This window comes from Alexandromys fortis, unplaced genomic scaffold (genome assembly GCF_014885135.2).
Source record: "Alexandromys fortis isolate MF-2015 unplaced genomic scaffold, M_Fortis_MF-2015_v1.1 scaffold_77, whole genome shotgun sequence".
Taxonomy (NCBI): Eukaryota; Metazoa; Chordata; class Mammalia; order Rodentia; family Cricetidae; genus Alexandromys; species Alexandromys fortis.
Genome location: NW_026067967.1, coordinates 5,876,779 through 5,903,738, shown reverse-complemented (window position 1 = coordinate 5,903,738; position 26,960 = coordinate 5,876,779). Strand labels below are relative to the sequence as shown.

The window sequence follows — 26,960 nt, the reverse complement described above, 5'->3', positions numbered from 1 at the left end:
TAAAAGCCCACGGCTGGATGTTCACAGACCGAGCAGGGAACCCACGACTGTTGTTCTACTAAATGCACATTATCCAACTACCTTCTAAATATTTATTTTTTCCCTTTTATTGAAACTAGATATTTTTCCTCACGTAATATAATCTGATTACAGTTTCCCCTCCCTCTATTTCTCCTAGTCCCTCCCCACCTCCTCACCCACCCTTTCTGTCTCATTAGAAATCAAACAGGGTTCTAAGGGAAAGTAACAATTAAAAAATAGAATAAAATAAAATACAAACTAACATATTGGAATTGGACAAAATAAACAGAAGAAAAAAACAAGAGAAGGCACAAGAAACAGCGGCCCACTCATTCGCACTCGGGGATCCCATAAAAACACTAAACTGGAAGCCATAATTCAGTGGTTCTCAACCTCCCTAACGCTGCAACCCTTTAATACTGTTCCTCATGCTGTGGTGACCTCCAACCGCAAAATTACTTTCATTGCTACTTCAGAACTGTAATTTTGCTACTGTTATGGATCCTAATGTAAATATCTGATATGTAACCCCGTGACAAGGCCATCTGACCCCCGCAGGGGTTGCACCCCACATGCTGAGAACCAAGGTCATAACATGCTGCAGGAACCGGTGCAGACCCATGCAGGCCTTGTGCATGCAGCCTCAGTCTCTGTGAGTTCACATGAGCTTTGCATGTTGACTGAAAGGGCCCTGTTCTCCTGGTGTCCCCATCCCCTCTTTATAGACTCTGTCTGCCTCCTCTTCTTCAGGGTTCCCTGAGCTGAGGAGAGGGATTTGATGAAGACAGCCTACTTGCAGCTGATTGTTCCAAGGACATAACTCTCTGTGTGTACTTTCTACCATGGGTCTTTGTCTGTGCGTCCATGAGCTGCAGGAGGAAGTTCCTCTGATGATGAAGACTGACCTATGAGTAGGGCAGACCGTCATTAGGAGTCATTTTATTGCTACCTTGTTTGTACTTTTATTTTAGACCAGTAGATTTTAGTTTTACTCTAGGCCCCCTCGGTCTATCTGGTTTGCCTGCACGCGTATATGTGCACTGTGTGTGTGCCTGGTGCACTTGGAGGCCAGATAAGCGACTGAGTCCCTGGAACTGGAGGAATGGATGGTGGGGAGCTGTTATGTGGTGCTGGGAACTGAACCTAAGTCCTGTGCAAGAGCTTAAAGCGCTCTCAGCGCCCGAGTCATCTCCTAGCCCCTCCATACTAATTTGATTGAAGAATTTTATTCTTTGTCTTAATGTTTAGTTACTCACTGTATTCCGTATGGAGATTTTCTTCCTGTTCTTGCCATTGCAGACTGGACTTGTGTACTGCCTCAATTACAGGTACTTTTGCACAGGACCAGGTCCCACGTCAACTCAGGGCTCTACTGAAGGAACGTTGTTACAGGGTGTGCTAGACACCAGGCTAAATGCTGGACACATTGGTGAGACAGAGACAAGGTCCCCAAGGAAGCTTTTTTTTTTTTTTTTTTAATTTTATGTGTTAACTCAACCAAGCCATTCAGGGCTGGGGTGGGGGTGGGGTGCAGAGAGATGGCTCTGCATATAACACACTTGCCGCTGAGTGTGACAATCTGAGCTCAATTCCTGGAGCCCACGCGGCGAAAGGAAAAGCAACTCCTGTGAGCACAGGCACACGTAAGAGACAGGCAGGCAGATAAATGTTAAAACAAACAAACAAACAAAGACCCTTAAGTAGCATTTTTTGAAAGTGAGTGTGTCTGGATACTGACGAAATCCTTACTGAGTCACCCAGTGGTATGCTGTCTCCAAGGAACTTAAACCTCTCCCCAGGCTCTGGCTTCTGCAGGTATACTAAGGAATTCTGGGTCACAGACTGCTGCTCATTTTCCTAGCCCACGGTGGGAGTGGATGAGGCGTGTGATCCACAGAAAATGAGTCACGGCAGGATGCTGGTCACGCACCCTGAAAAGCCCATCAAGATCATCGCGAGCCTAGGGCAAAGGTCAAAATCCAGAACACTGACAGTACTGAGTGCTGGGGAAGACGGGAAACGGCAGACGCTCGGTGACCATTGATGGGAAGGCAAAACGGCACAGCTGCTTCGTTTGTAACACACCTAACTTCTTAAAAAACAAACATACACCATGAATCAGTGCCTGTCTGTGTCCCTTTGTACTTATCTAAAAGAGCTGAAAACTTATGTCCATACTGAAAAGAAAATTGTATAGGGATGTTTACAGCAGCGTTATTCATAGCTGCCAAAACTGGGAAGCAACTGAGACATCTTTTAGAAGGTGAATAAAGCCGGGCCATCCTCACGCTTGCTTCTGTTACTCAGAATCCCAGGGTGGAAAAGGGGAGAATAAAATGGGTAAATAAGAAGCATGCCACAGAAACCTGAAAGGCCTAAAGTGTCAAGACCGCATCCTGCTGCCATGCTTATTTCAGTCTGCAATGTCAAGTATGGTATGGTATTGAAACACATTCCGAAGTATAGACTTCTCCCCCATCTCCACCTGTGTGGTGCATTGATGTTTCTGTGTGTGTGTATGTATGCTGTGCACGTGTGCAGGTCAGAGGCTGACACTGTGTCTTCCTCAATCACCTCCCCACCTTAATTTTTGAGACCGGTGTCTCAGTGTACTGGAGCTCACTGCGTGGCGAGCTGGAGCCCAGGAAGCCCTCAGGATCTCCCTGCCTCTATTAGCGCCTGCATTCGCTAACTGGCACACTCAGTTTTTACATGGGTGCTGAGGATCTGAACTCAGGCCTTTATGCCCGTGCAGCGAGCGACTTACCAACTACTCCATCTCACCAGCACCGAAGTATAGAATTCCAATTGCATAAACAAAAGGACAAACTTTGCTATCCAGTCTCCAGGGATTTGCAGTTGGTAATGGGGAATGTACATTTCCTATCAAGCCTTGTCTCGAACATTGGCTGCTAGAACTGCTAAAGCAATTGTCCCAGCAAGTCCTCAGAGTGCACTGCAGAAGTAAAAATGGAATCCCGGGAACCAGGAGCAGCACAAACTGCATGGCACTCTGTAGGGCGTGAATTCACAGGACCTGGCTACCTCCCCACACCCAGCGCGTCCAGTGTCGCTGCACGCTTTTCAGCTGCTGCAGATGTGTATCCTGGTACACACTGAACTTCTGGAGAAAAAATAATCTTCCTTTAAAAGAGGGTCTATCTGCGTTCCAGCACACTGTGCCCAGGTCTGAGAAAGGGTCCATCCTAGCAGCTGTTTGTTGCATAGGAAAGGAAGTTGTGAGTTCCCACTGTTTGCAAACTCTCTTTCCTGCTGAGCATCTGAGAAAGAACAAGAATAAAAGAAATAAGGACCTGTCACCCTTAAGGTTAGATAGGCTGGGGATTAAAAAAAAAAAAAGCTGCTTTTTTTAAATTTTAACTTTATTTTATGTGCATTGGTGTAAAGGTGTCAGCTTCCAGGGAGCTGAAGCTACAGGCAGTTGTGAGCTGCCATGTGGGTGCTGAGAATTGAACTGGGGTCCTCTGGAAGAGCAGTCAGTGCACTTAACCGTTGAGCCATCTCTCCAGCACTCCTCCCCCTCCCCCCCACCCGCTTAAAGGCGGGGAAACAATGTGAATGGAAAAAAAGAAAAAGGAAAGGACATGACTGCTCCTAGGTGTGTGGAGGAGAAAATTTATTATGTTACAGAAGTGCGGGGCAGAGCACAGCCAGAGGCAGGGACATCTGGAGAGCCCAGTGGACACGACCTGGAGCATGGGGGCGTGCAGAGACAGGAGAGCCAGACCAAGAGGCAAGGAGGGTAAAGGGTAGATGAGAAAGACCAGGTAACCAAATGGTTGATTACATAGGGAAGGCCAGCCTAGCCCCTGGGCTGGAGAAGTTTAGAGCAGGGACTGAGGGATGCAGGAAGAGCCTGGCAGCCAGCGGCCAGAACCTCAGCCATTTTTCCCAGGTTGGAAATCCAACAAAATGTCAAACAAAGAAGCACAGGCTGAAGCCATGGATGCTCACGCTGCATTCCACACTAACCAGGGCGGTGCCAAATGCACCTCAGAAATAACGGCAAATTATCGATCATAATGCAAGATGTATGTTTTTCCCACATGTCATTCCTGTAAGTGTAGAAACCTGAGTAAGAGTAGTCCTGCACAGGCTTATTCGAACACTCTGCCCCCAGTTTGGGGCGCTATTTGGGAGGAAGTACATCCCCTCCCCCGCTTCCTGTGTGTGGATGAAACCTTGAACAGCCAGCTCCTGCCACCGTGCCACGCCTTCCCCTCCATGATGGATGCCGTCCCTCTAGAAATGGAAGCTAAAGCAAACCCTTCATTCTTTAAGTTGCTTTTTACCAGGGTATCTTCTAAAGCAATACAGAGGCAATAATACAGCACTACAGTTCCATTCACTTGTTAAAAAACAAACTAGAATATAGCAGTCCTCACTGAATACTGGCCTATTCTGGTACACTAGCATATTCTACTGGTAATGGTGAAACTCCACCAGCGAAGAGTAACTCCAATGTGCTAAGGTGCATGTGACAATATTCTGGAACAGACAGCAGCTGGGATGCAGGAAACTGTGTCTTAAAATTACACATTAAAAAAAATGTTTCTTTGTGGTCTGGTCAGAACAAGATTAACTACACACAGGTGTAGGATCACATTTCAAATACAGGAGAGCAAAGTTTACATCTGGAATAAACTTTATTGTGGGTCTTTCTTCCTAGATCTGTCCTAGGGAAAAGTCTGTCCCTTCCTGAACGATTGTGGGAAACTCTTTCAGTCCACTCCTCGGTGAAACTGGTAAATATTATTAAAAGAAATAATAAAGCAACCATTAAGGTTTCTCTGGAAACAGTTCCAAGAATGTGTAGCAAACAAACAAAGATCTATTTAAAAACAATTTACCAAAAATTAGTATGAGGAGCCTATAGTGTTTATATTAGAGATCACGCCCGTGCACCTCTCTGCACAGCTTAGAATGGCAGAAACTCTAGCTAGACTGGAGGTTCTAACCTTCCTAATGCTGAGACCCTTTAATACAGTTTCTCATGTTGTGATGACCCCCAACTATAATTTTATGAAATTATTTCATTGCTACTTTATAATTATAATTTTGCTACCATTCGTAATGTAAATACCTGATCTGAGACCCTGTGGTCCGGTCCACAGTTTGAGAACCACTGACCTAGACTGTTTGCCCTGTGGGTTCCACCCAGGTGGAATGTGGACTCCAGGCCAGGTGAGGCAAACCCAGGACACCTGGAGCTGCTTTCCACCCCCCCCTCCCAACCCCCAACAGGACTCCCTATACGAGGAAGCTATTCAGGGTCATCTTTGTTTCTGCCTCTAGCACCAGAGCACCGCCCGGCTCCAAGATCTTGTCTCTGCAGAGAAGCAGGTCAGATAGCACCAGTCCAGATCTGTCCCCAAAGGCTGCTGTGCAACAGTCTAAGGGAAAGTTCACGCAGAAGCGCGCTTTCCTCTCCGCAAGGGCGGTGATTGCAGCAAGAGGCAACCGGAGACAGCCCTGCCCAAGTTCGCAAGTGCCAAGTCTGTATCCTATGCACATATTCAAGCTGTACCCCCAAGGTACAGTAGGCCTTCCTGCTGCTGGGGCGGGACATCTCCAGGATATGTAAAAGAACCCCTACAACTCAACTGACTACCAAATGACAAACACATACAATTTTAAAGTGTATTTCAAATGCTTCTATATACAAATATTCAATCCATGTGAGAAAAGCCACTCACTATCCTTAGTAATTAAGACAATGCAAATTAAAGCCACAATGAGACAGCACTGCACACCCCAGGAGAACTATAACCAAAGAGACTGAACACAGAACACGTACGGAAGGAGAGTGGAACTGGAGCCCTCTTCGCAGAGCTGGTGCCTACAGAACAGTACAGCCACCTTGGAAAGAAAATACTGCGACGGGGTTTGAAATGTTGACTAGAAAGTTACCAAATCCGAAAGATATGTAATGTTCATCCCCACAAAAGACTTGCACTAATCCTCTCTTTATTATCACTCATTCTTCCTACAGAATAGAAAGTAACAGAATTCATCAAATGATAGAGGGATAAACATACCGTGGGACACCCGTGCACTGGAGGACATACTGGATATAGAAACCTAAGTACCGCTTCATGCTGCAACATGGATGAAGCTCACACACTACAACAAATAGAGAGACTAAGTTTTATGAGTTCACGGAAAACGCAAATCTGAACAAAGTACAGTAGATGAGAAAGGCTGCTGAGCAGCCCTGGGTCTGTTTCTGAGGTGATAAAGATGTCCTTATACTGAAACATGGTAACTGACTGGAAAACTCAGCTAAGACACTAAACACTGCAACTATTTTTAAGTCAGCAAATTTAATGGTATGTGAAGCATGTCTAAAAAGTGCTCTTACTTTGTTTGAGACAGGTCTCATGTGGCTCAGTCTGTCTTCAAACTTGCTATATTGCAAAGATGACTTTAAACTCTGATTCTCCTGCCTCCATCCAAACAGCCCAAAACTCTGCTAAACAAGAATTCTCCAACTCAGCTGCCTTCAGTCACAATAAAACATTTAAACACACACACATACACAACATTTAAAAACAACACATATGCACGCACACACACCCTGCTCTTTTTCCTCATCCTAAAGCTATCCATCTGTAATTCATCGATAGGCACCTTCTCCCGTGTTTACTTGGAGTCAAAAGCCCTCACTCGGTTCACTTCTCTAAGTCTTCCTGCCCTGTTCCTTTCCCCGGAATGCCTTCCTGAGGCAGCCGAGTCATGCGGTCATCTAAGAACTTCCTTAAGATTTATTTTTCATTTACGTGTGTCTGAAGCGTACGCACGCCACCTGCATGCAGACAACCACAAAAGCCAGAAACAGGAGCTGGAGTTACGGGCAGTTGTGGGCTACCATGTGGGTACTGGAGCTGAGCCTGGGTTTTCTGCAAGACGCCTAAGGACTCTAAACTGCTGGGCCCTCTCTCTCGACCCTGGAGCTTCTATCTTCTCAATCAGCACTGGCCTAATTTTGCCTGAGATTCCCTATCACCTATAGTCGGTAACACCGTGACCTCAACTGTAGAAACACCACAGTTTCACCTCATTCTCTGATCCACTTTTAGATGCCACAGCCCCAAATTCATACCTTAATCTCTTTTATCTTTTCAGAGACAAACCACAGATGCTTCTGGAGTTACGGTGGGACTGCATCCTGATAAGTCCCTCATCAACTGAAAATATTAAATACTGAGAAACACTTGAAAGTTATGGCTTAGCAACAACACACCACACTGACGTGCTGGTGCACCTCGAGGAGCACGAGAAAACATTCCTGTCACAGACGATCAGCCCAGAAACAGACGAAATTTCAGAACACGATTTCTGGGCTGAGGGTTTACTGGTAGAGTGCTTCTGTTTAGCGTGTTCAGGGCTTAGGTTTAATTCCCAGCAAGGCAAAACCAAAGTTACATTTCGGTTAAACGCTTATCACTTTTTGTAGCTGAAACATTCCAAACAGATTCATCCTAAACTGGGGACCATCCCCGGATGCTCCAGCATTGTGAAGATCAAATACGGTTTTGAATTCAGTTGGGACCAAACAGGAAAAAGATACAAACAAATAGTATAAAATAAATATCAAGGATGAATAAAGAAGCATGCTCCTTCCTTCACCGCTTCCTGCCAACGCATCAGTGCACGGGCCAGAGCCTCAACTGCATCATCAGCTCCTCTGAGATATTTAGCACAGCATCTTGAACACAGATGGCATCCAATGTGTGCGGAATAGCAAATGAATGCCTTGAACACAGCTTCTTACATATGTATGTAGCTGTCCCCAAATCTTAACAAACATGCGGTCTTAAAACTTTCGTACAGGCAATAGAGACGGCAGAAAGAAATAGACTACAACAGTGGGGCAGGCACCCACTTCTCCACGAGGACCGGGGTACATATTCTTACTTTGATTTCTCAAACCAGTGTGTACTATGTATTATTATCTTTAAATGCTTAGGAATACTTCAATATTGTCAAGGGCAGTGGGGCCGGGGTATAAAGGGCGCTCATTAGAAAAAGGCAAGAGCTGGGCGGTGGTGGCGCACGCCTTTAATCCCAGCACTTGGGAGGCAGAGACAGGCGGATCTCTGTGGGTTTGAGGCCAGCCTAGTCTAGAAGAGCTAGTTCCAGGACAGGAACCAAAATCAAAATAAAATAAAATAAAAAAAGGCAAGAATTTAAATAGCAAACTCCACTCCCTTTTAAAAGTAGACGCCAAGATTTGCACCATGAGCTTGAAGCAGCAGCTAGGAGGAGACTGACAAGGAATCCTGGAGGACAGAGTGACCTGAGGTGGGTCTGGGGTTCTTCTTCCAGACAACAGGTCTGCAGGTTACGCCTCAGCAGCTGAACTTCTGCGAGTAATGGAGGCAGCACAAGTAGACAGACTGGTGAGACCTGGCCTGCTGGACGGACTGCGGGCCCCCAGGAGCAGTCAGCTCGAGAGCAAGTCTTTGGGGGACTCGACAGTCAGGGCTGATTCCACTATGTAAAGTTTCCGTGTCTGGTCCTGAAATAACATACATGATCATGGAACACTTCTCACTTGTTCAGCTTTAGAAATATGTTCTCTTCTTAGTCGGACTCACCTGGTGATCTGCCTTCTTGAGTTATTTACAGGTCAGAAGGCACACGATGGACTCTACCAGATCTGCCTGAGAGATTTCCCTGGTAGCCAATGGGTTATCTCCATATGTGCCACTGAAGTTCAGGACCGCTTTCAACTTGTCTGAGTTCCTCTAAAAGCTCCCTTCTTATTTGTACCAGTTCTTTTAATCTGCACCTTTGAAACCATTAAGTGGTTTAGATTAAGGGATTATGATGTGTATTTAAGATGGATTTTTTTTCAGTTCACATTCAGAATACTAAGAAAAGGAGAACAACCAGAAGACCATTTTTTAAAAATCAACTGTTTTCTTTCTTATTTGCTGCTTTCTTTGACTTCATACATACAGATGCTAACTCTTCCATTTCAAATGTTCAACAAGTCTTTTTTTTTTTTTTTTTTCAAGTACTGGCATTACAGAAACACTATACCTCCCTTGACTCTCAAGTCATTTTTATTTTGCTTTTTCCAAAAAACTAATTATAGCTGGGTGGTGGTGGCGCATGCCTTTAATCCCAGCACTCAAGAGGCAGGGGCAGGCGGCGAGTTCGAGGCCAAACTTGGTCTTCATAGGGAGTTCATAGGGAGTATGGCCAGAACTGCACAGAGAAACCCTGTCTCAAAAACAAACAAATCAACAACAACAAACCAGAAAGTTAATTATCATCAAGATTTCTTCACCTTTCGTATGAAGGAAATCATTTGATTCTTATTTTTTAATAATGACGTCAACAGGTGAAGACGGCGTCTTACAGTGACCTCTCTGATAACGTTAAAGAGGAAGAGCTGCCAGGAGTCAGAAAGCACAGATCTTGTCAGCTGGCAGAATCAAACGTAAAATAAAGCATCTTTTGGGCATAAAAAAGTCAGTAAATAAACACCAGGAACACAAATGTGATGCAACGAGACACAGTTTTCCGTGTCCGTCCCCACTAAGTCATCATGTGTGACAGCTAAGCCGGCAAACGCATGGCTCTCAACTGCCTGCGTGTGAGAAGCTGGGTGAGGATTCCACCTCACTGTATTCTGGGCCGGGTCTTGCTACGCCCGCAATGCACAATGCTCCTGCTCTAGTCATCGAGTGCTGGAATTACATGAATGTAGACACAAGCATGGCCTGTTCTGATAATGTATCACGATTTCTACCTGCAGCGTGGGCAGGCCCCTCAGAAGAACTTGGGGCTGGAGAGAGGGAGCTCAGCGGTTAAGAGCGCTCACGGCTCTTGCAGAGAAGGCAGGTTTAGCTGACAGCACCTACGTGAGAGCTCACGTGGATCTCTAAGTCCAGTTCCGGTATCTGCAGCTCTTGTTTGGCTTTCACAGGTTTCAGGCATGCAGGAGGTACACATACATACTACATACATGAAGGCAACACTCGTACCCGTGAGATAAAAATAAACTGAAGATCTTCACATCTTAAACAGAACAATGAGACAAGAGGGGGAAAAAAGCAAAAGAAGATCTAAATAAGCAGAGGCCAAAGCATCCTTACTTGCAGATGGCATGATTCTATACATCAGAACTGTACTAGTTACTTTCATTGCTGTGCTAAAACACCGTGACAAAAAGAGAAAAAGGCCTTGGAGTAAACCTAAGGAAATTAAAGATGACAATGAAAACTTACACACCAGAAGGTACAAAGATTCTCACATTCACTGATTGGAAGAAGGAACACTGTGAAAATGGCTATTTTACCAAAATCAATCTATAGAACCAATGAAATTCTCATAAAAATCCCAATGCCATTATACTAAAATAGATTAAAAAAAAAGAAAAAACTCTTGAGATTCCTAAAGAAGCACAAAAGATGCCAGAAAGCCAAGCAAGCCTCAACAGAGAAAAAGACGGCTGGTTATCGATGTGTCTGCTATGCAGTATGGGGTCTGAGTCTGGGTATCTAGAACCTACATACAAGTGAGGGGCAGTGCACACATCTGTACCCTCAGCACTGGAAGGGCGCTAGCAGGCAGGTGGATTCCTGGAACTCACTGGCCACCTGGAAGCCTAGTCTAAATGATGAGCTCCAGGCTTAGCAAGAGACCTTGTCCGAAAAAAAAAAATCAGACAGAAAGAGATGGAAGAAGAGACCTGATGCTGACCTCTGGCCTCCACATGCACACATGTGAACCTGAATGTTCATGTGAATACTCCCACACAACTATGTACACACAGTGTACCTCTACACACACGAATGCTGTTACAAGTATCACTCTCTTTACGTGATTTCAAGTTATGTTTTAGAGCCATGGTATTAACTAATAATATCAGCACATAACTGGCAAAGGATAGATACACAGATCATGGAATAAAATAGAGAATTTAGATATTAAGCCTTCACAACTACTACCATTTGCTTTTTAACAGAGATGGCCAACAAAATTATCCACTGGAAAAAATACAGCTTCTTTGACATATGGCACCAGGAACATTGGATATCCACATGCAGAAGAATGGACCTGAATACCCTGTATAAAAATCTACTCCAAATAGACAGGAGACCCTAATGTAAGACTGAAAGTCTCAAACTATCAAGAGAAATAAGTACAGAAAACACTTCAAGACACAGGCATAGGCTTGAACTTTCAAGTAGCTCAGGAAGTTATGCTAACATCTGACAAGGGAGAGCTCATGAGATTAGAAAGCTTCTGTACAGCAAAAGATACAACTGTGTGAAGATAATGGAATGGGAGAAAGGCCTTGCTACCTACGCATCCAATAGAAGATTAATACCTAGAATACACAAAGAACCAAACAACAACAACAAAGTACCAAGAATCAACCCAACTGTCTTAGTGTTCTAGCTGTGAAGAGACACCATGACCACGGCAACTCTTATAAAAGAAAGCATTTAATTGGGGCTGGCTTATAGCTTCTGAGGTTTGTCTGTTATCTTCACGGCGGTGAGTACGGTGTCACACAGGCAGACATGGTACTGGAGAAGTAGCTGAGAGTTCTACATCTGGTGTGCCAGCAGCACAAGAGAGAGACACGGCCGGGCTCGGACCCTAGAAACTTCAAAGCTCAGTCCCAGTGACACACTTCCTGTAACAAGGCCACACTTCCTGATCCTTCAAACAGCGCCATTCCCTCCTAACCAAGTACTCAAATTTATGAGCTGGGGGGGGGGGGGGGGGCATCCTCATTCAAACCCACAGCACCAATTGATAAGAGGTCTAATGAGACAGACAAGACGGTTCTGAAAAGTGAAGCAAAAATGGCCAATAAGCACATGAAACCCAAGTTCATCCTCGCTAGCCTGGTAATTCAGATTAAAACTACACTGAGATTCCACCTCCCCCGTCAGAATGGCAGTCCCTAAGAAGCAACAAGCCATGCTGTCGAGGACAAAAGAGAACCTTCACACCCTGCTGTTTACAGTGTGAACTAGTCTGGCCACGAAGGAAATCCCTACAAAAGTTCCTCAAAAACATCAAAACCGAATCTACCACATAACCTAAATATATCATTCCTAGGTATTTACCCGAGAGACCTCAAGTCAGCCTCGGGGAAATGTCTGCACACTGGTGTTTATTGCAACATGACTCTCAACGGTCGAGGAGCAGAACCATCAAACGTGGCACATATGCCCAGTGCAAGTTCCTTAAGACAGAATGCATGTAACCCAGGCTAGTTCTGAACTTGCCATGCAGCTGAAGGTCACCAAGACTTCTGATCCTACGGCTTCCACCTCCCAGTGCTGGAAGCAGGAACAGCACCACACCCTGGTTGAGACGCTGGGAACTGAACCCAACTGAGGCTCTGGCGAGCATCCTAGCAAGTGAGCTAATTTCCCAGACCATAAAGAACAAAGATGCCATTTGCAGAAAAAAAAAAATGGATGCAAGCAAAGCTTTCATGGTAAGTCTACCTAAGAAAGACAAATATCACATTTGCTCTCGTTATTGGTTTCCGGATTTTATATAAATGCATAAAATCAGGTATGTATATGTGACTGGAAAGGAGAAGCAGAACCATGCAAGGGAACCCAAGGGGTAATGGGGGAGCAGAGGAGGAGAGGGTAGGGGAGTGTGTCGGGAAAATACACTCAAAAGTAAACTATAGATCGAGAGACAACAAAGAGTCTCAGGGAGTGCTTCATTTCCTAGGAAAATCTACTTTACAAATCTGGTTTCTTTACATGCACACTTCCCTATTTTGTTTAACCATTAATTGTTTGATTAGCACACATAGAAATGGGTGTGACTGTGACATTTCATAGATCCACATTACTATACTTTGTTCTTATTTACAGCCCTTCCCTTCCCTGCCACTCCCCAGCCCTGCTTTCCTCCTCCACAGTCTTCCTTCTGATTTCACTGACATATGCTCCATGACAAAGGAAAACAGAATGCTAAGTTAAAAGTCATCCCTTCCAGTTATAGTGGAATCATGGGGCTGGATCAGCGGGGAATGGGAGTGATCAGAGCAGTGTGAATATTTTTTTTCCCCCACTGGTAAGAAGCCCTTTATTGAACAGCACCATGGAGGCTTATATACCCAGCAGTCAGGTGGGCCAGCAGGTGAAAACCTTAGCCTCTGATCCTCAAGGCCAAGGCAACACGTGCTCGGGAAGCAGAGCTGGTAAACAACTTTGACACAGCCTTTAGTAACTAAAATCAGAAGGAAAGTAAAGATCTCTAGCAGGGAAGAGCAGCTGGAGGCCAGGACTCCAAATGGTCCCAACAAGAGCGTATACACCCAAGTCCCATGTCTGCTGCTGATTGAGTCTGGTGGGTGATTTAAGAGACCCATTGCTAAGAAAAATACTTTCTTCTAATGATGGCCTGAACACCAAGATACCCGTGCCATTCTGCCACCCCTTCTTGGTTTGCACAGCTTTCTGGGATGCTTCAAGCAACCTTCCTCCCTTCTCTCCTAGTGTGAATGTTTTTCAAAGATTACTATTGACAACTTCAGGCGCCGGCCACGGTCTTCAGTCCACAAACACATTATTGAATTTCAAGCAAATCCTCAGAGAAAAGTGTCAGGCAGCGATAAGGGGAACACAGCTTACCTCCACCTGGAAAAGCTCTCCAGCACCCTCGCAGTCGTTGGACGTGATGACCGGGGTGTGAATGTGCACGAAGCCGTTGTCCTGGGAGAGAGGAAAACTTACTAGGTTTGCACATGAAGCAATTCCAAGAAGGCCTGCTGCGTTCTACTATTAAAATGGACGTTTGTTTGTGGGTGTTTGGGAGGGGTTTGCTATGTCCTAGGCAAACCCTGAATTCCTGATCCTCCTGTCTCAGCCTCCATACATCACTGCACCTGGCCAGCTGAATGTTTTATTATGCACAGACGCATACAAAATGTTAAATATGGAACAGACTCATATGTATCTTGTCTAACTACTTCATATAAAAAATAAGCAGACCCTGTCCCAGAGAGTTCATGAATTTCCAAGTCATCAGCAGCTGAGCCGGGGATGGAACAGAAGCCCTTACACACACACACACACACACTCTCTCTCTCTCTCTCTCTCTCTCTCTCTCTCTCTCTCTCTCTCTCTCTCTCTCAAACACTATTTCTTCTGCCTACATCCCTAGTATACTGAGGAAGGTCCAAGGAGCACACGTTCACTGGGGCTAGTGGGGGGGGATGCTGCCCACACTGCTCGCGGAACGCTAAGTGAACAATACGAAGTTATCTTGAAATGAAACCTTGGCAGAAATGAACCATCAAAAAGGAGAAAACAGAGGCGGATAAACAGGAACTAAAGAAGGAAATGGGAAGAGGGAGATGTCTCTGTCCGCCAGCCGACCGCACGATGCGCTGCACATGACACAGGCAGTGAGTGTACTTCCTTTGCCTGAAGAGTACTCTGAGCAGCAGCAAGCCCATCCATCACTGAGGCGCCAACGGCAGTCCTTCCGATCAAAAGTCTGCGACTTTTCCATTTAGTGACCACAAAAGCTGCTGCCAGCAGGATTGGAATAACCCATCAGCTTCAAGATTACGCTTCTTTCATTCTGACTATGCAGGTAGGCCAAAGGTTAGGTTCACAACAGAGGTGGCAGGACGGGAGCGCAGGTAGCTGAAAGTGAATTTACAGCACACAGGCAGAAAGCTATATACTTAATGCAGACTCTCAGCCTTGAAATCAATACGGTAAATTCATAATTTACATCCCTGCTAGGTTCTGCCTACCACTGGTAGACTATAAAAACATCTTTAAGCATAATCAGAGGGCGACCTTCCAAGTATGATCCTCTCTGAATTCAAGCGTTCTGACCACAAAAGAAATTATTTAATCAACAAAACCAGATGAAGACTGGTTAAACAGTCAAACTACAAATTACGACTCCCAGAAATTATTCCAATGTGCACCTAACCTGAAAGCGGCAGGCCAAGAGGGGCTGCACACGGCACATTATGAAAAACCAATGAGATTCAGTCAATACGGTTACTGCATAAAACTTACTTCGTATGAGCTAAGAATTCTGGACATGAATCATTTATTCCACATGAATGCAGGCAACGAAGCATGAGCACGGTAAACAAAGAAGGGAAGTGAAAAATCCAAAGGAAACGAGGGCGGAAAGAAGAAACATGACGACAGCTGCCAGCCCTGGGTCTGCTGCAGGACTGCCTGGAACAGCACGGCTGATGGGAGGGAAGTAATAGACTTCAGACACAAAATCAAAACATCAACTCTGCCAAGAGGCTGCTATCAGAGCTTATCAAAGTCCACAACGTCATCAAAGGCTGAAAGGAGAACACGCGAAGAAAGAACAAAAAAGGCAGAGTAAGAAAGTCTGGGAAAAAAATCACGGTGGGAGAGGAAGACACGGATGAGACTGTGGCAGGGTCCGCCTCCCTGAGCTACTACTGAAGCCGTCCCATAGCAAAAGGACCCCGAGGAAGAGATGGAACAGCCGGAGAACGGCCTAAAATGAGCAAACGTTTCACTGGTTTCAGAAATCCCACCGACCACCCCTGGATATTGACGCGCATTTCAGAACCAGGTACGTTACAAGGTTCTTAGTGCCCCAAGCGTGGCCCACATCCCAACCCCCACTGTAGAAGACTAACAGAACCACATTTTTCTTTACACAAAACTAAAGTAGCTGCTATTATTTAATCCTCATCAACCAAGGCAGAAACGAGAGAGGAATTCCAATCACCAGCACGCCACTGGCAACAAGAGTGACCGGAAGAGGGAACGAGAAAGCCTGTGACTAACACCCTGATTTACACTGCTAGCGGCTGCAAACTGGGCCAGAGACTACTGTGTTCCGCTGCAGGCTCTGGAGGCACTTGTCAGAGGGGGACACCCCTGAAACTCAGAGAGACAGTCCTGTCTGTTGTGGACTTGAGGGGGACAAGGAAATAACATATTCCATTCTAGATAAACCCAGAGAAAAATCTTCAGCTGTGTGAGGAACTTGGCTCTTCTAAAGGGTTTATCCTTGAGGAGTCTGAGCTGAGGTTTAGAACACAGCAAGAGTAAATCTATGAGCAAATCAAGTTACGCTCACTGTGATTGTGTAAGTATGTAAAATCCATGCTTTTAATTTTCACTTTTAAAGCTAGAGTCTCATGTAACCCAGGCTTGTCTCAAACTTGCTAATGTAGTGGAAGATGACTTGAACTCCTGATTTTCCTGTCTCCAGCTCATGAATGGATTTCAGGCATACACTCCACCATGCCCTGCTTACTCTACCAATAGAGCTACAGCCCCATCTACTACCAAAAATAATTTTTTATTTTCAAACCAAAAGATAGCACCACGCTGTCATAATACCCTAGCTTAAAATACTACCCAAATCCCATCTTTACCATATTAATAAATGTTTCATAGGTCTGGAATTTATGAAAATTTGAACATCTCTTAAGGAGCCTACAGTAATAAACTGAAGAAACAGTAGCAAATACTAGGTAATATGTAACTGTTAATCGTAAGTGCAACAATAGACTTTTTGTTGATTCTTGAGACACAGTCTTACAATGTAGTCCTGACTGAAGTGGAAATCACTAACTCTAACTTATGACAATCCTCCTGCCTCCAACTCCAGAGGACTGGGATTAGTCATGTACCACCACACTCTGGTTCTAGTAACAATCCTAATTTTCACATACACAAGAAGACACCACAGAATGAAACATGGGATATATTTATATATATATATATATATATATATACATATATAATTATTATATTGGCTTTTTGAGACAGGGTTTCTCTATAGCTTTTGGAGCCTGTCCTGGAACTGGCACCTATAGACCAGGTTGTTCTCGAACTCACAGAAATCCACCTGCCTCTGCCTCCCAAGTGCTGGGATTAAAGGCGTGTGCTACCATTGCCCAGCTGGCATTATATTTTTAAATATGATTAAAAATTTAAAAGAGGCTGAGCCAGGCGGTGGTGGCGCACGCCTTTAATCCCAGCACTTGGGAGGCAGAGGCAGGCGGATCTCTGTGAGTTCGAGACCAGCCTGGTCTACAAGAGCTACTTCCAGGACAGGCTCCAAAACCACAGAGAAACCCTGTCTCAAAAAAAAAAAAAAAAAAACCAAAAACAACAACAACAAAAAAATTTAAAAGAGGCTGGAGAGATGGTTCAGCGTTAAGAGCATGCCGATTCTTCCAGAGGGCCTGGGTTCGAGTCACAGCACCTACGGTGGTTCACAATTACCTATTAATTCCAGTTCCCAGGGATCTGAAGCCCTCTCTGACGTACATCGACCCGGAATGCATGTATGGCACAGACATACCTCCATGCAAAACACCCATACACATAAAGGATGTGTTTTAAAAAAACTAAAAAGTAAATTTGTCCTTTTTAAAAAGTATCTTTATTTTATAACCACTGCGTTAATGCTAAAATTAGTATCAAACACATGTTTATAATTTTTACTTCATCTTGATTATTTTCTTATTTCAGGTTTTATACTTTGCTTTATATTTTGTTTTCATACTTGTAAAAGCTTGAAATAAATACATAAATGGAGGTAAAATTTACTTGTCAATGGATTGGCAATACCGCCATCTAGTGGCCAAACGTATAAAACTATTTCAGAATAAAAGGTTGAACCACACTGAACCTCATAGAAGAGAAAGTGGGAAGTACACTTGAACGCATTGGCACAGGAGACCACTTCCTAAATATAACCCCAGCAGCACAGACACTGAGAGAAACAATTAATAAATGGGACCTCCTGAAACTGAGAAGTTTCTGTAAAGCAAAGGAAATGGGCAACAAGACAAAACAGCAGCCTACAGAATGGGAAAAGATCTTCACCAACCCTGAAAATTAGGAAACAATCTATGTCAGGTCCCAGAAATACCACTTTTGGGTATATACCCAAAGGAAGCTCAATCATACCACAAGGACATGTGCTCAACTATGTTCATAGCAGTATTTTTTGTCATAGCTAAAACCTGAAAACAACCTACATGCCCCTCAACAGAGGAATGGATAAAGAAAATGTGGTATATTTACACAATGGAGTACTACTCAGCAGTAAAAAAAAAAAAAAAATAACCTCTTGAAATCTGCAGGCAAATGGATGGATTTAAGAAAAAAAAACATATTGAGTGAGGTAACCCAGACCCAGAAAGACAAATATAATATGTACACTCATAAGTGACTTTTAGACATAAAGCAAAGAAAAAACAGCCTACAATTCACAATCCCAGAAAACCTAGACAACAAAGAGGCTCCTAAGAGAGATATACATGGTTCTACATAAGAAGGAGAAAAAAAACCAAGTTCTCCTGAGTAAACTGGGAGCATAGGGATCATTGGAGAGGGTAGAAGGGGAGGGGGAGGAAGGGAGGGGAGTGGAGAAAAATGTATAGCTCAATAAAATCAACTTTAAAAAAAATGAAAAAAATTTTAAAAAGAGAAAAGAATTAAAGCAGGTCCCTTTTCTCTGTTGAAAGTCAGGAAGGAAACAAAACCAAACCTTTTCTTTTTAGCTCTAAAGAGAGTCTGTATCTGTGTGTCAAGTACTACTAAAAATTCTTCATATGAAAGAAATCTGTGGGATCACGGGTAAATGGACTCTTTCAAACTCTAATGGGGTAAAACTGCATACTAGAATTTATTTTTCTTGTTTAATCAAAGCTACGTGCCTTCAATCTACAATGCTCTTGGGAGGTCTCTCAGAAAAGCAGACCTTTCCAAACATCATACCGTCTCCCGGTGACTAGAACAGGCTGAAAGAAACCACCTGCACTCGGGCGCACCCAGGAGACCGGCGTTGCATTGCTTCTGTGCGCTGGCGCAGGCTCACATAGTGACATGGGAAAACAGCATGGGCCTTATCTGCTGAATCACAGCTGGCCTTTGGTGGCCTCCCACTGACGACCAAAATACGGAAGCAGAGATTAGATTCACCCTCTTATCTGAACAAGCACAAAACAAACAGTAAAAACTGGACAACCTCATGAAACCGTGAACCAAGGCCGTGGGCGACCTGTGGGTTATGAGAAACAAGCACGGTGAGACAGTGAGGTCCTTCTGGACACAGCGCAGGAAGGAGGAAGGAAGGTGGGGCCCGGGAGACTCCACAAGTCATGACACGCAAGAAGAGAAGCGACTAGGGCCTAAAACAGCAGGTTCAGAACTGACCAGTGCATGAAAGGAGAAACTGCCCAAGGCTGAGGACGGAATAATACAAAGAGGCTAGAGGAGACAGGGACCGGTGTTTGCATGCTGGCTGCATGCTTCCACTGGCGAGAGACTGAGAAATCTTACAAGTCATGGGGTACTAGGTAGACACTCAGGGAGGCTTGCCTAGACCATTAGGAGTAATGATCACTACCCTGAGCACTGTTCCAGACATGACAAGCAAAAACTGTTGAGGAACAATCTTTCTGTACACTGTGAAGATTGTCACTCTGATTGGTGTAATAAAAAGTGGAACGGCCAATAGCTAGGCAGGATTTTCAGCGCAGAGAGAAAAAGGAGAAGACACAGTGACAACCTTAAACAATCTGGACTTTGTCTGCCACACAAGGACTTGGGAGGCTGGGGCAAGAAGAGCTTGAGTTTGCGGCCGCCTGGGCTACGTGTCACTTCAAGAGAAGCCTTGCCTGTTTAGTAAGACTTCGTGGCTCAGTGGCTAAGAGCACTGCCTGCTCTTCCAGAGGACCCAGGGTTTGATTCCCGGCACCCACATGTGGCTCACAGCTGTCTGTAACTCCAGTTCCAGGGTCATCTGACACCCTCTTCTGGCTTCCATAGGCACCAGGCATGCACACAGTATATTTACATACGTGCACGCAAAACACCCATACACAGAGAGATAAAGGTCTATCAACCTGCAATTCTATCTCCACAGAAAGTAAATTAAAAACTGAAAGTGACCTAAGAGATATTACACGCGTACTTTCAGGATCGTAGATGCATTGACTACCTTCATGTGGTGACACTTTCAGGGGTATAGTCACGTGAAACTCATCAGACCACACACTTTCAATCTGCACAGCGAGCTGTGCAAGCTGCTCCTCCATAACGCTATTAAGTCACACACAAGAAAAGGACAAAAGGGAAAAGACAGATTGAGACAGACAGACATGTCTGTGACATCTAATTCCTTATAAAATAAAAAATGTTTACAACAAATAAGATCTTTCAGGAAAATGCTTCAGGCTGACAAAGATTCAAATTGTACATTAAAACACACACACACATGTATGTGTACATACACCCGCACTCACACCCGCACGCACACGGGAGAGCTTACACACACGATGTGCACACACACACACACACACACACACACACACACGGAAGCAGAGCACCTTACCTTAAAGTAGGAATGAATAGCAGCCGTGGCTTCACTGCGGACCCGCAGTATGGAACCCAGAGTGTTCGTCCTACACCGCAGGTGAGGGTACTGTCTCAGGTACTCCAGGGGATGCCGCTCCTTGTATTTTATAGGGAACGCCTGCCAAAAGTACGGGGGACGTTTAGAAGGGAAAAAAAGCTACCAAACAAACAACAAAAGTCATTTTATGAACCAGTTTCCAGAACAGTAGAGTTCTGGGGGCAAAACTAAGATGTCTTCCCTCTTTATTAATAAAAACAAAAACAAGTTAAAAAAAAAACAAAAATCATTAATTACACGTATTTTCATGTGCACACAAACACACACCTGTGCATGCACCCACATATGTATTTTTTGCGTGCACACAAACACACCATCTGCGCACATATGCATGCACACACCACACACATACACACACAGCACACCATTCAGAGGTAAGAGCACAACTTGGAATTGGTTCTCTCCTTTCACCACGCAGGTCCCAGGAATAAAACTTGGGGTCATCAAGCTTGGAGATCAGCACCTTCATTCACTGAGCCAGACCTTCTTTATTTCTTAACAGAATGGACTGTAAGCCAATTCCTTCTACCAGGTAAACCAGAGTTAGGGGGATGCCAGCTTCACTACTTAGTGGCTAAATTACTTACAACCACTGAGACTCGCCTGTTATTTACCAAGTTTCTACCCATTTGTGGTCAGTTTCTTACAACTAGAGAGATTAGCATGTAACTATTCAAATAATCCACTTGGGTACATGAGTTCAAAACATCACAGACATAAACGGCTTTTCCTAACATCACACACACACACACACACACACACACACACACACACACACACAGTTGGTATTTAGCTCTCCCCAATGTCGTCAAGCCACAAGCACAATCAATTAGGGTTGCTTATTGAGTATCAACTACTGTTGGTATCTAACAGCATGAGGGAGACACAACAACTTTCTTTCATTTAGCACAGAAATTTTGGGAAACATTAGAGGAAAGTATGGCTCCCACTGGAAACATCTCCGGCCTGGCCACACCCATGTTAGACACTGAGAAGACACACCTCTTTACAAACAGAACCTGAAGTTTCATGAAAAGGTAACAGCAGAGTTTAAAAAGGACAGCACGGGTGGACTGCTTCTAGACTCCTCTCTTCTTTACGTCCTGGGTAAATATTTCTTTTTATGTTGTACGTAAACAAGTACCGTATTTACTAAAGGCAAACTGTGGCCCCATTAGTAGAGAGTCAGGATTCTCTCACGTCTGTAAACGTTAAGTAACACTCAGACGGGGCTAGGGATGTACCACTTACCCAAAGCAGGGTGTGGGGCATGATTCTCGGCAGCACTAGGGAAGGGGGTGGGGGATACATCCATTTACATGCTGGAGGTCTTAGATTTGGGATCAGGAATTGAGAGGAGTTTTAAAAAAATAAATAACACTAAACCAAAGTATAAAAACAACAGAAGCCGAGGGACAATAGTTTGGCTCATTAAATATTTAAAATTATAGCAAAAACAAGATTTCAAATGCTAGAAGATAAACTGCAAACCTGACAGGCCCCACAGAAATGCAGTTATATTAATACATGGCTCCCAGAAGTTGAAGGAATTGTTATAGTGCTACTTCACACTAGGCTCAGCGGTCTGTTCAGTGATGTGGGAAATTACAAATGAAACTGCTCTAAGTACCATCTTCTCTGTAGACTAAACAGTCCCCCAGATTACCAGCAAACATACCTTGGCTTCACAACTTCCAATAACATCAATTTTTTCTGCCTTCAGTTCCACGTTCTGCCTTTTGGATAGACTTTTGACCAGCTGCCCTTGGACTTGCACGGAACTCCCAAAAGTCAATTCTCTATAGTAACAAAAAACTACGATCAGAAAAGATACCACATATCACCTACATTTCAATCAAAATCTCACTGAAGTATAATGCCAAAAATATTTATCTATAGTTAAGTTAAATCATTTGCATATGCTCTCTTGTACCAGGACTCTAAAAATAAATTCTGTGTTAAAATGGGAACGAGTAGATGATGTGGGATTACCGTTAATGAATAAAGAAACTTCTTTGGACCAATAGCAGGGCAGAACTTAGGTAGGCGGGGAAGACAGAACTGAATGTTGGGAGAAAGAAGGGCGGAGTCGGCGAGAAGCCATGGAGCCGCCAGAGATAGACGCTGAGAACGTTACCCAGTAAGCCACAGCCATGTGGTGATTACAGATGAATAGAGATAGGTTAAATTAATATATGAGTTAGCCAATAAGACCTCCAGAGAGGTTACAAAAGGGCATTAGTTTTAATATCTGATGAATGAGACCTTCCATTTATTCAATAATTATTTGCTATTTTCTACCATCACGACAGAAGCTCAGGACAGAAACTGAATACATCGTTCCTGACCTCAAAAGAGCTAAGAGTCAAAGGAGTCGAATAAGAATACAGTTAATTTCCAAACCATGGTGTCCATGCTATGACAGATGGGCACAGGCCACCATGGGTGCAGAGAAGCACTTGCCACAGTGATGTTAAACCACAACCACAAATGAGACAGATCTCTCTGTATGTCTTTCGGCAGAGGGGCCAACACGTGTGAGGTCTGGAAGATAGCAGGTTAAGGGAGGTGCAGGTAGTTTTAAAACGACTGGAGGAAAAACACAGGCGGAAGATATCAGCACGGGAAGACGTCAGAGCTCAAAGGCTCTTGATTCCAAGTTTATTTGGATTTTTCCTCAGAGCTATCTTTCACAGATTTGCTCAGAAAGATCATTCAGGTGACAAAGGAAACACTCGGCTAGGGAAGCGAGAACACTAGAAAAGCAAAAAAAAAAAAATTGAAGAACTCTCTAAAGAACAAGGAAAATATATATATATAAAAATCAAACTCGCCTGCTGTCAAAGCTTGAATCGGCAACAACCTGAAGGCTTTCCAGAGAGGATCCGTCATTGACGTGCAGGAACAGAACTTCCTTCTGGGACCTCACGGAGCGGACCCATCCCTGCAAGGAAGGATTCTTCAACATAAGCTTGAAAACTGAACACTTCTACATTTTCGTTATACATTCAAAAAAGATTAAATGAGAGAACCATGTCCATCATCTTGCCTCGGCACGCCAAATGCGGAGCATGGCCTGCTTTGGGCTGACCTGGATGTGCGGACAGTTTTACACATGACTCTTATCACAGTGAGATATTATTTCATGGCCCACCTTTGTTAACAGAGCTCCTCATTTTAAATGGATGCATTTCACTAAGGTGATGGGCCTAAGTAGCATAAACAGGGTCCTTAATATTGGCTTCCCAAAGCCATTCCTCACGCCTCAATTACAAAAAAAAAGAAAAAAAATTCTCAAGTTGGTGCCTTTCTCCTGCCAAATTCTCAGAGAGATCACTAGACTAGAAATACCATATGGGATTTTGTTCTACTGACAAACTATCATACAAAAAAAAAAAGTTACTTAAAAAAGTCTCATGAAGCTAAATATAATAGCCTACACCTGTGATCCCAATACTTGGGAAACTAAGGCAGGAGGATCCTGAGTTTGAGGCCAACTTCAACTATGTAGCTAGTCTGCGACTATAGGAAAGCATAGCCACACATCAATTCCAAAGACAGTCTTACCTTAAAGGACAGGTACACGCTAGCACAAATGCTTACTAACTCAAGAGGCTTACTAACATAGTAACAGTTATACACTCAACTTGAGTTTAACCAGCTACTAGTTAACAGGGAACAACGTTTCCAAAGACGCTCAAAGATACACTTGACCTTTGATCCGCTTTCTCGGGAGCTGAACTCACAGGTGGGTTGTGAGTCTCCCGACTTAGGTTCTGCCAATGAACTCAGCTGCTCTGGGAAAAAAACTCTGGTTCTCCAGAAGGGTGACAAGCACTCATAACCGCTAAGCCGTCTCTCCGACACACGTTTTAAGTTAGAGAATATCCACTACCCACTGAACATGTATTATGTTAAAGACCCGTTTCCCTCTTTCATATATTGCCTCATCTCCTTATTTAAAAGTCCTGATGATTATCATACCTCTTTTACAAACAAGCAAACGGTGGCTCCAGGATGTTTAATGACTTATTGAAAGTCACACCGCTGATGAACTATTCTCCAAGTTTGAATCTACACCTATGTAACTAGGAAGTGCTTGATCTTTGGCCAAAGCTGCACAGCATGAAGTGTAAACCACTTTGGCTTCACGGGCAAGGCAATTCACCTCACTCGTTCTCAGTCCACGGTCATTTCCGAAGCACCAGGCTCTAATTTTTACTTATTGGAGAGTAAACGGCAAACACGTTTAATGGGCTTCTGTCCTAAATTAAGTCTTTGTATTATGCTAACAGATCCTTACAATAGCTAAGTAAAGTGACTATTACCATTTGTGAAATGAGCAGACTTTAGGGACAAAATGTCAAAGATAATCCAGGTCACAACTATCAGGTAGTACACTTGGAACTCAAATACAGCTCTTATTCTGAAGTTCACATTCTTATCCTCAAGCTTTCCTGGAATGCTACAGTCTCCCCATCTTCTGCCTGGGAACACATCCTGCTGCTATTTCCCAGTCATTGGTTACTGTACCTGGGGACACCATTCTCTAGGACACTCCGTATGCGGGTGACATCTTCTCGACCTCCACAGGGCTCAGGACTCCCTCCCTGTTTCCTTACAGCTCTTTATTTACACCGCTAGTAATCACTGCACTGCTGTAAACTAGGGCTAACAAAAACATCATGTGAGCTACATAATTAAAAAAAAAAATAGAGCCAGAGAGATGACTCCAAGGTTAAGAACTTTCTGTTCTTGTAGAGGACCCAAGTTTGGTTCATAGTATCATCAGAGGAAGCTTACAGTTGCTTGTAACTCCAGCTCTGGGGGATCTGACAGCTCTATGGCTCTCCACCGGTACTCCTACATATATGGCATAAAAATACGTATGTACACATGTATTTATGTACATATACATGAATACAAACTAAATCTTTAAAGCCTTGTCCTACATTAAAAGCAAAAATAGGTAATGCGTAACATGTTATTTAACCAATTATGCTCCAAATACCATTTACATGTAATCAATATAAAAGTATATTCAGATTATTTTTATATTTCCTTACTCTTCAACGTTATTATGTATTTTACACGTACAACACACCGCCATGCACTTGGACACTATTTCAAGTGCTCCGTGGCTGGCAGTTTCCTCATTATACGGCTAAGCACTGAAGGGAAAGAAAAGCCTCTTGCTTGGCCAGTAGGTTCAGTTCGTTTTTGAATCTTCTTTGGATCATTACACAAAAGACATCATTAATGCATGTCAAATTAATCGATGAATAAATACAGCAAATGGCTTTGATAACTTTGATTTGGATCATGGAACAAGTATAAAACCAAAATAAATGAAAGGAGAAACAGCTTGGTCACACTGGTCAACATCAAGAATATTAAGAGAGCCGGGCGGTGGTGGCGCACGCCTTTAATCCCAGCACTTGGGAGGCAGAGGCAGGCGGTTCTCTGTGAGTTCGAGACCACAGAGAAACCCTGTCTCGAAAAACCAAAAAAAAAAAAAAAAAAAAAAAAACCACGAAAAGAATAGAGAGACCAATCAGTGTGTTTTAGCAAGTCAAGAACTGCTGAACCCCCAGGTTTATTCTGTCCCTTTGAGGAACTCAGCAAAGTTGCTGCAGATGCTATCAGGAGAAATAACAGAAGCTAACATTGACGCAGAGGCCTCTGGTCTAAATGCCCTGTACCCATTATCATGTTTAATTTTCAGAACCCTCCGAAATAGAGACCAGAATTATCTCCGTTTTCATAAGAGGAAACTGAGGCTGGGGGCACTATAGTGGCATGCCCATAACTAACAAGGTACTTAGACAAGGCAACTGCAGCCCTGAGTTAGTCGGGCTACAACATTCCACTCTCTCCTAGTGTACTACTTCCGTGGAAGCCTCGGATTAGGAGTCGCGGTCGCTAAAAGATGAAGCATGGGTTCCCATGTGTAAGGACCACATGAAGCTGTGACTCAGGACAGCTATGAGCGTAGCCCAAGACAAATAGTAAATTTGAGAGCTTTTTAACTGGGGGTGGAGTGGGGTGGTTTGTTTGTTTTTGTAACTGGGTGGCTCAATTATGAACTTGGGAGGTGACAACATCGCGTTCAATGAAGATGGTTGACACACTTGAAACTAGTGTTTCCTACCAGCCAGGTGAACAGGAAAACGGGAAGACAGGATGCTGCTCTCAAACAACCAGGCCAAGACATCCCCGACTATTACAAGATAAAGGTAGAAATGGGGGGCGTGTTCGCTCAAACTTTCCTGCCCGACAGACAAGTTTACAGGCAACGCCTCGGTGTCAGACAAACTGTTTGTCGCACTCCTAATCGACAGAACGACTTGCGAACGGTCACAGGACGGTCGCCGATAAGCGTGGCCACTGGCGATGCCTTCATTTCCGACTCTGCTCTGCCCACTCTGGGTCCGAGAGGACCGCGCAGAGTGAAGCTAGTGGCC

General features: G+C 44.0%; 1 protein-coding gene across 2 annotated transcripts in view; it reads right to left on the bottom strand.

The window, feature by feature from the left end:
* Window positions 1-26,960, bottom strand: part of Nars2 (asparaginyl-tRNA synthetase 2, mitochondrial) — a 72,408-nt gene that overhangs the window by 45,036 nt on the left and 412 nt on the right. For both annotated transcript variants that reach the window (XR_007594016.1, XM_050154526.1), the window contains exons 2-5: window positions 23,331-23,440; window positions 22,175-22,295; window positions 20,416-20,556; window positions 13,674-13,754 (exon numbers count right to left, since the gene is read on the bottom strand). Coding sequence is in view for 1 of the 2 variants with exons in the window: in XM_050154526.1 (XP_050010483.1) it covers window positions 13,674-13,754; window positions 20,416-20,556; window positions 22,175-22,295; window positions 23,331-23,440 (453 nt within the window). In the remaining variant the exon portion in view is untranslated. The remainder of the gene's footprint in view (window positions 1-13,673; window positions 13,755-20,415; window positions 20,557-22,174; window positions 22,296-23,330; window positions 23,441-26,960) is intronic.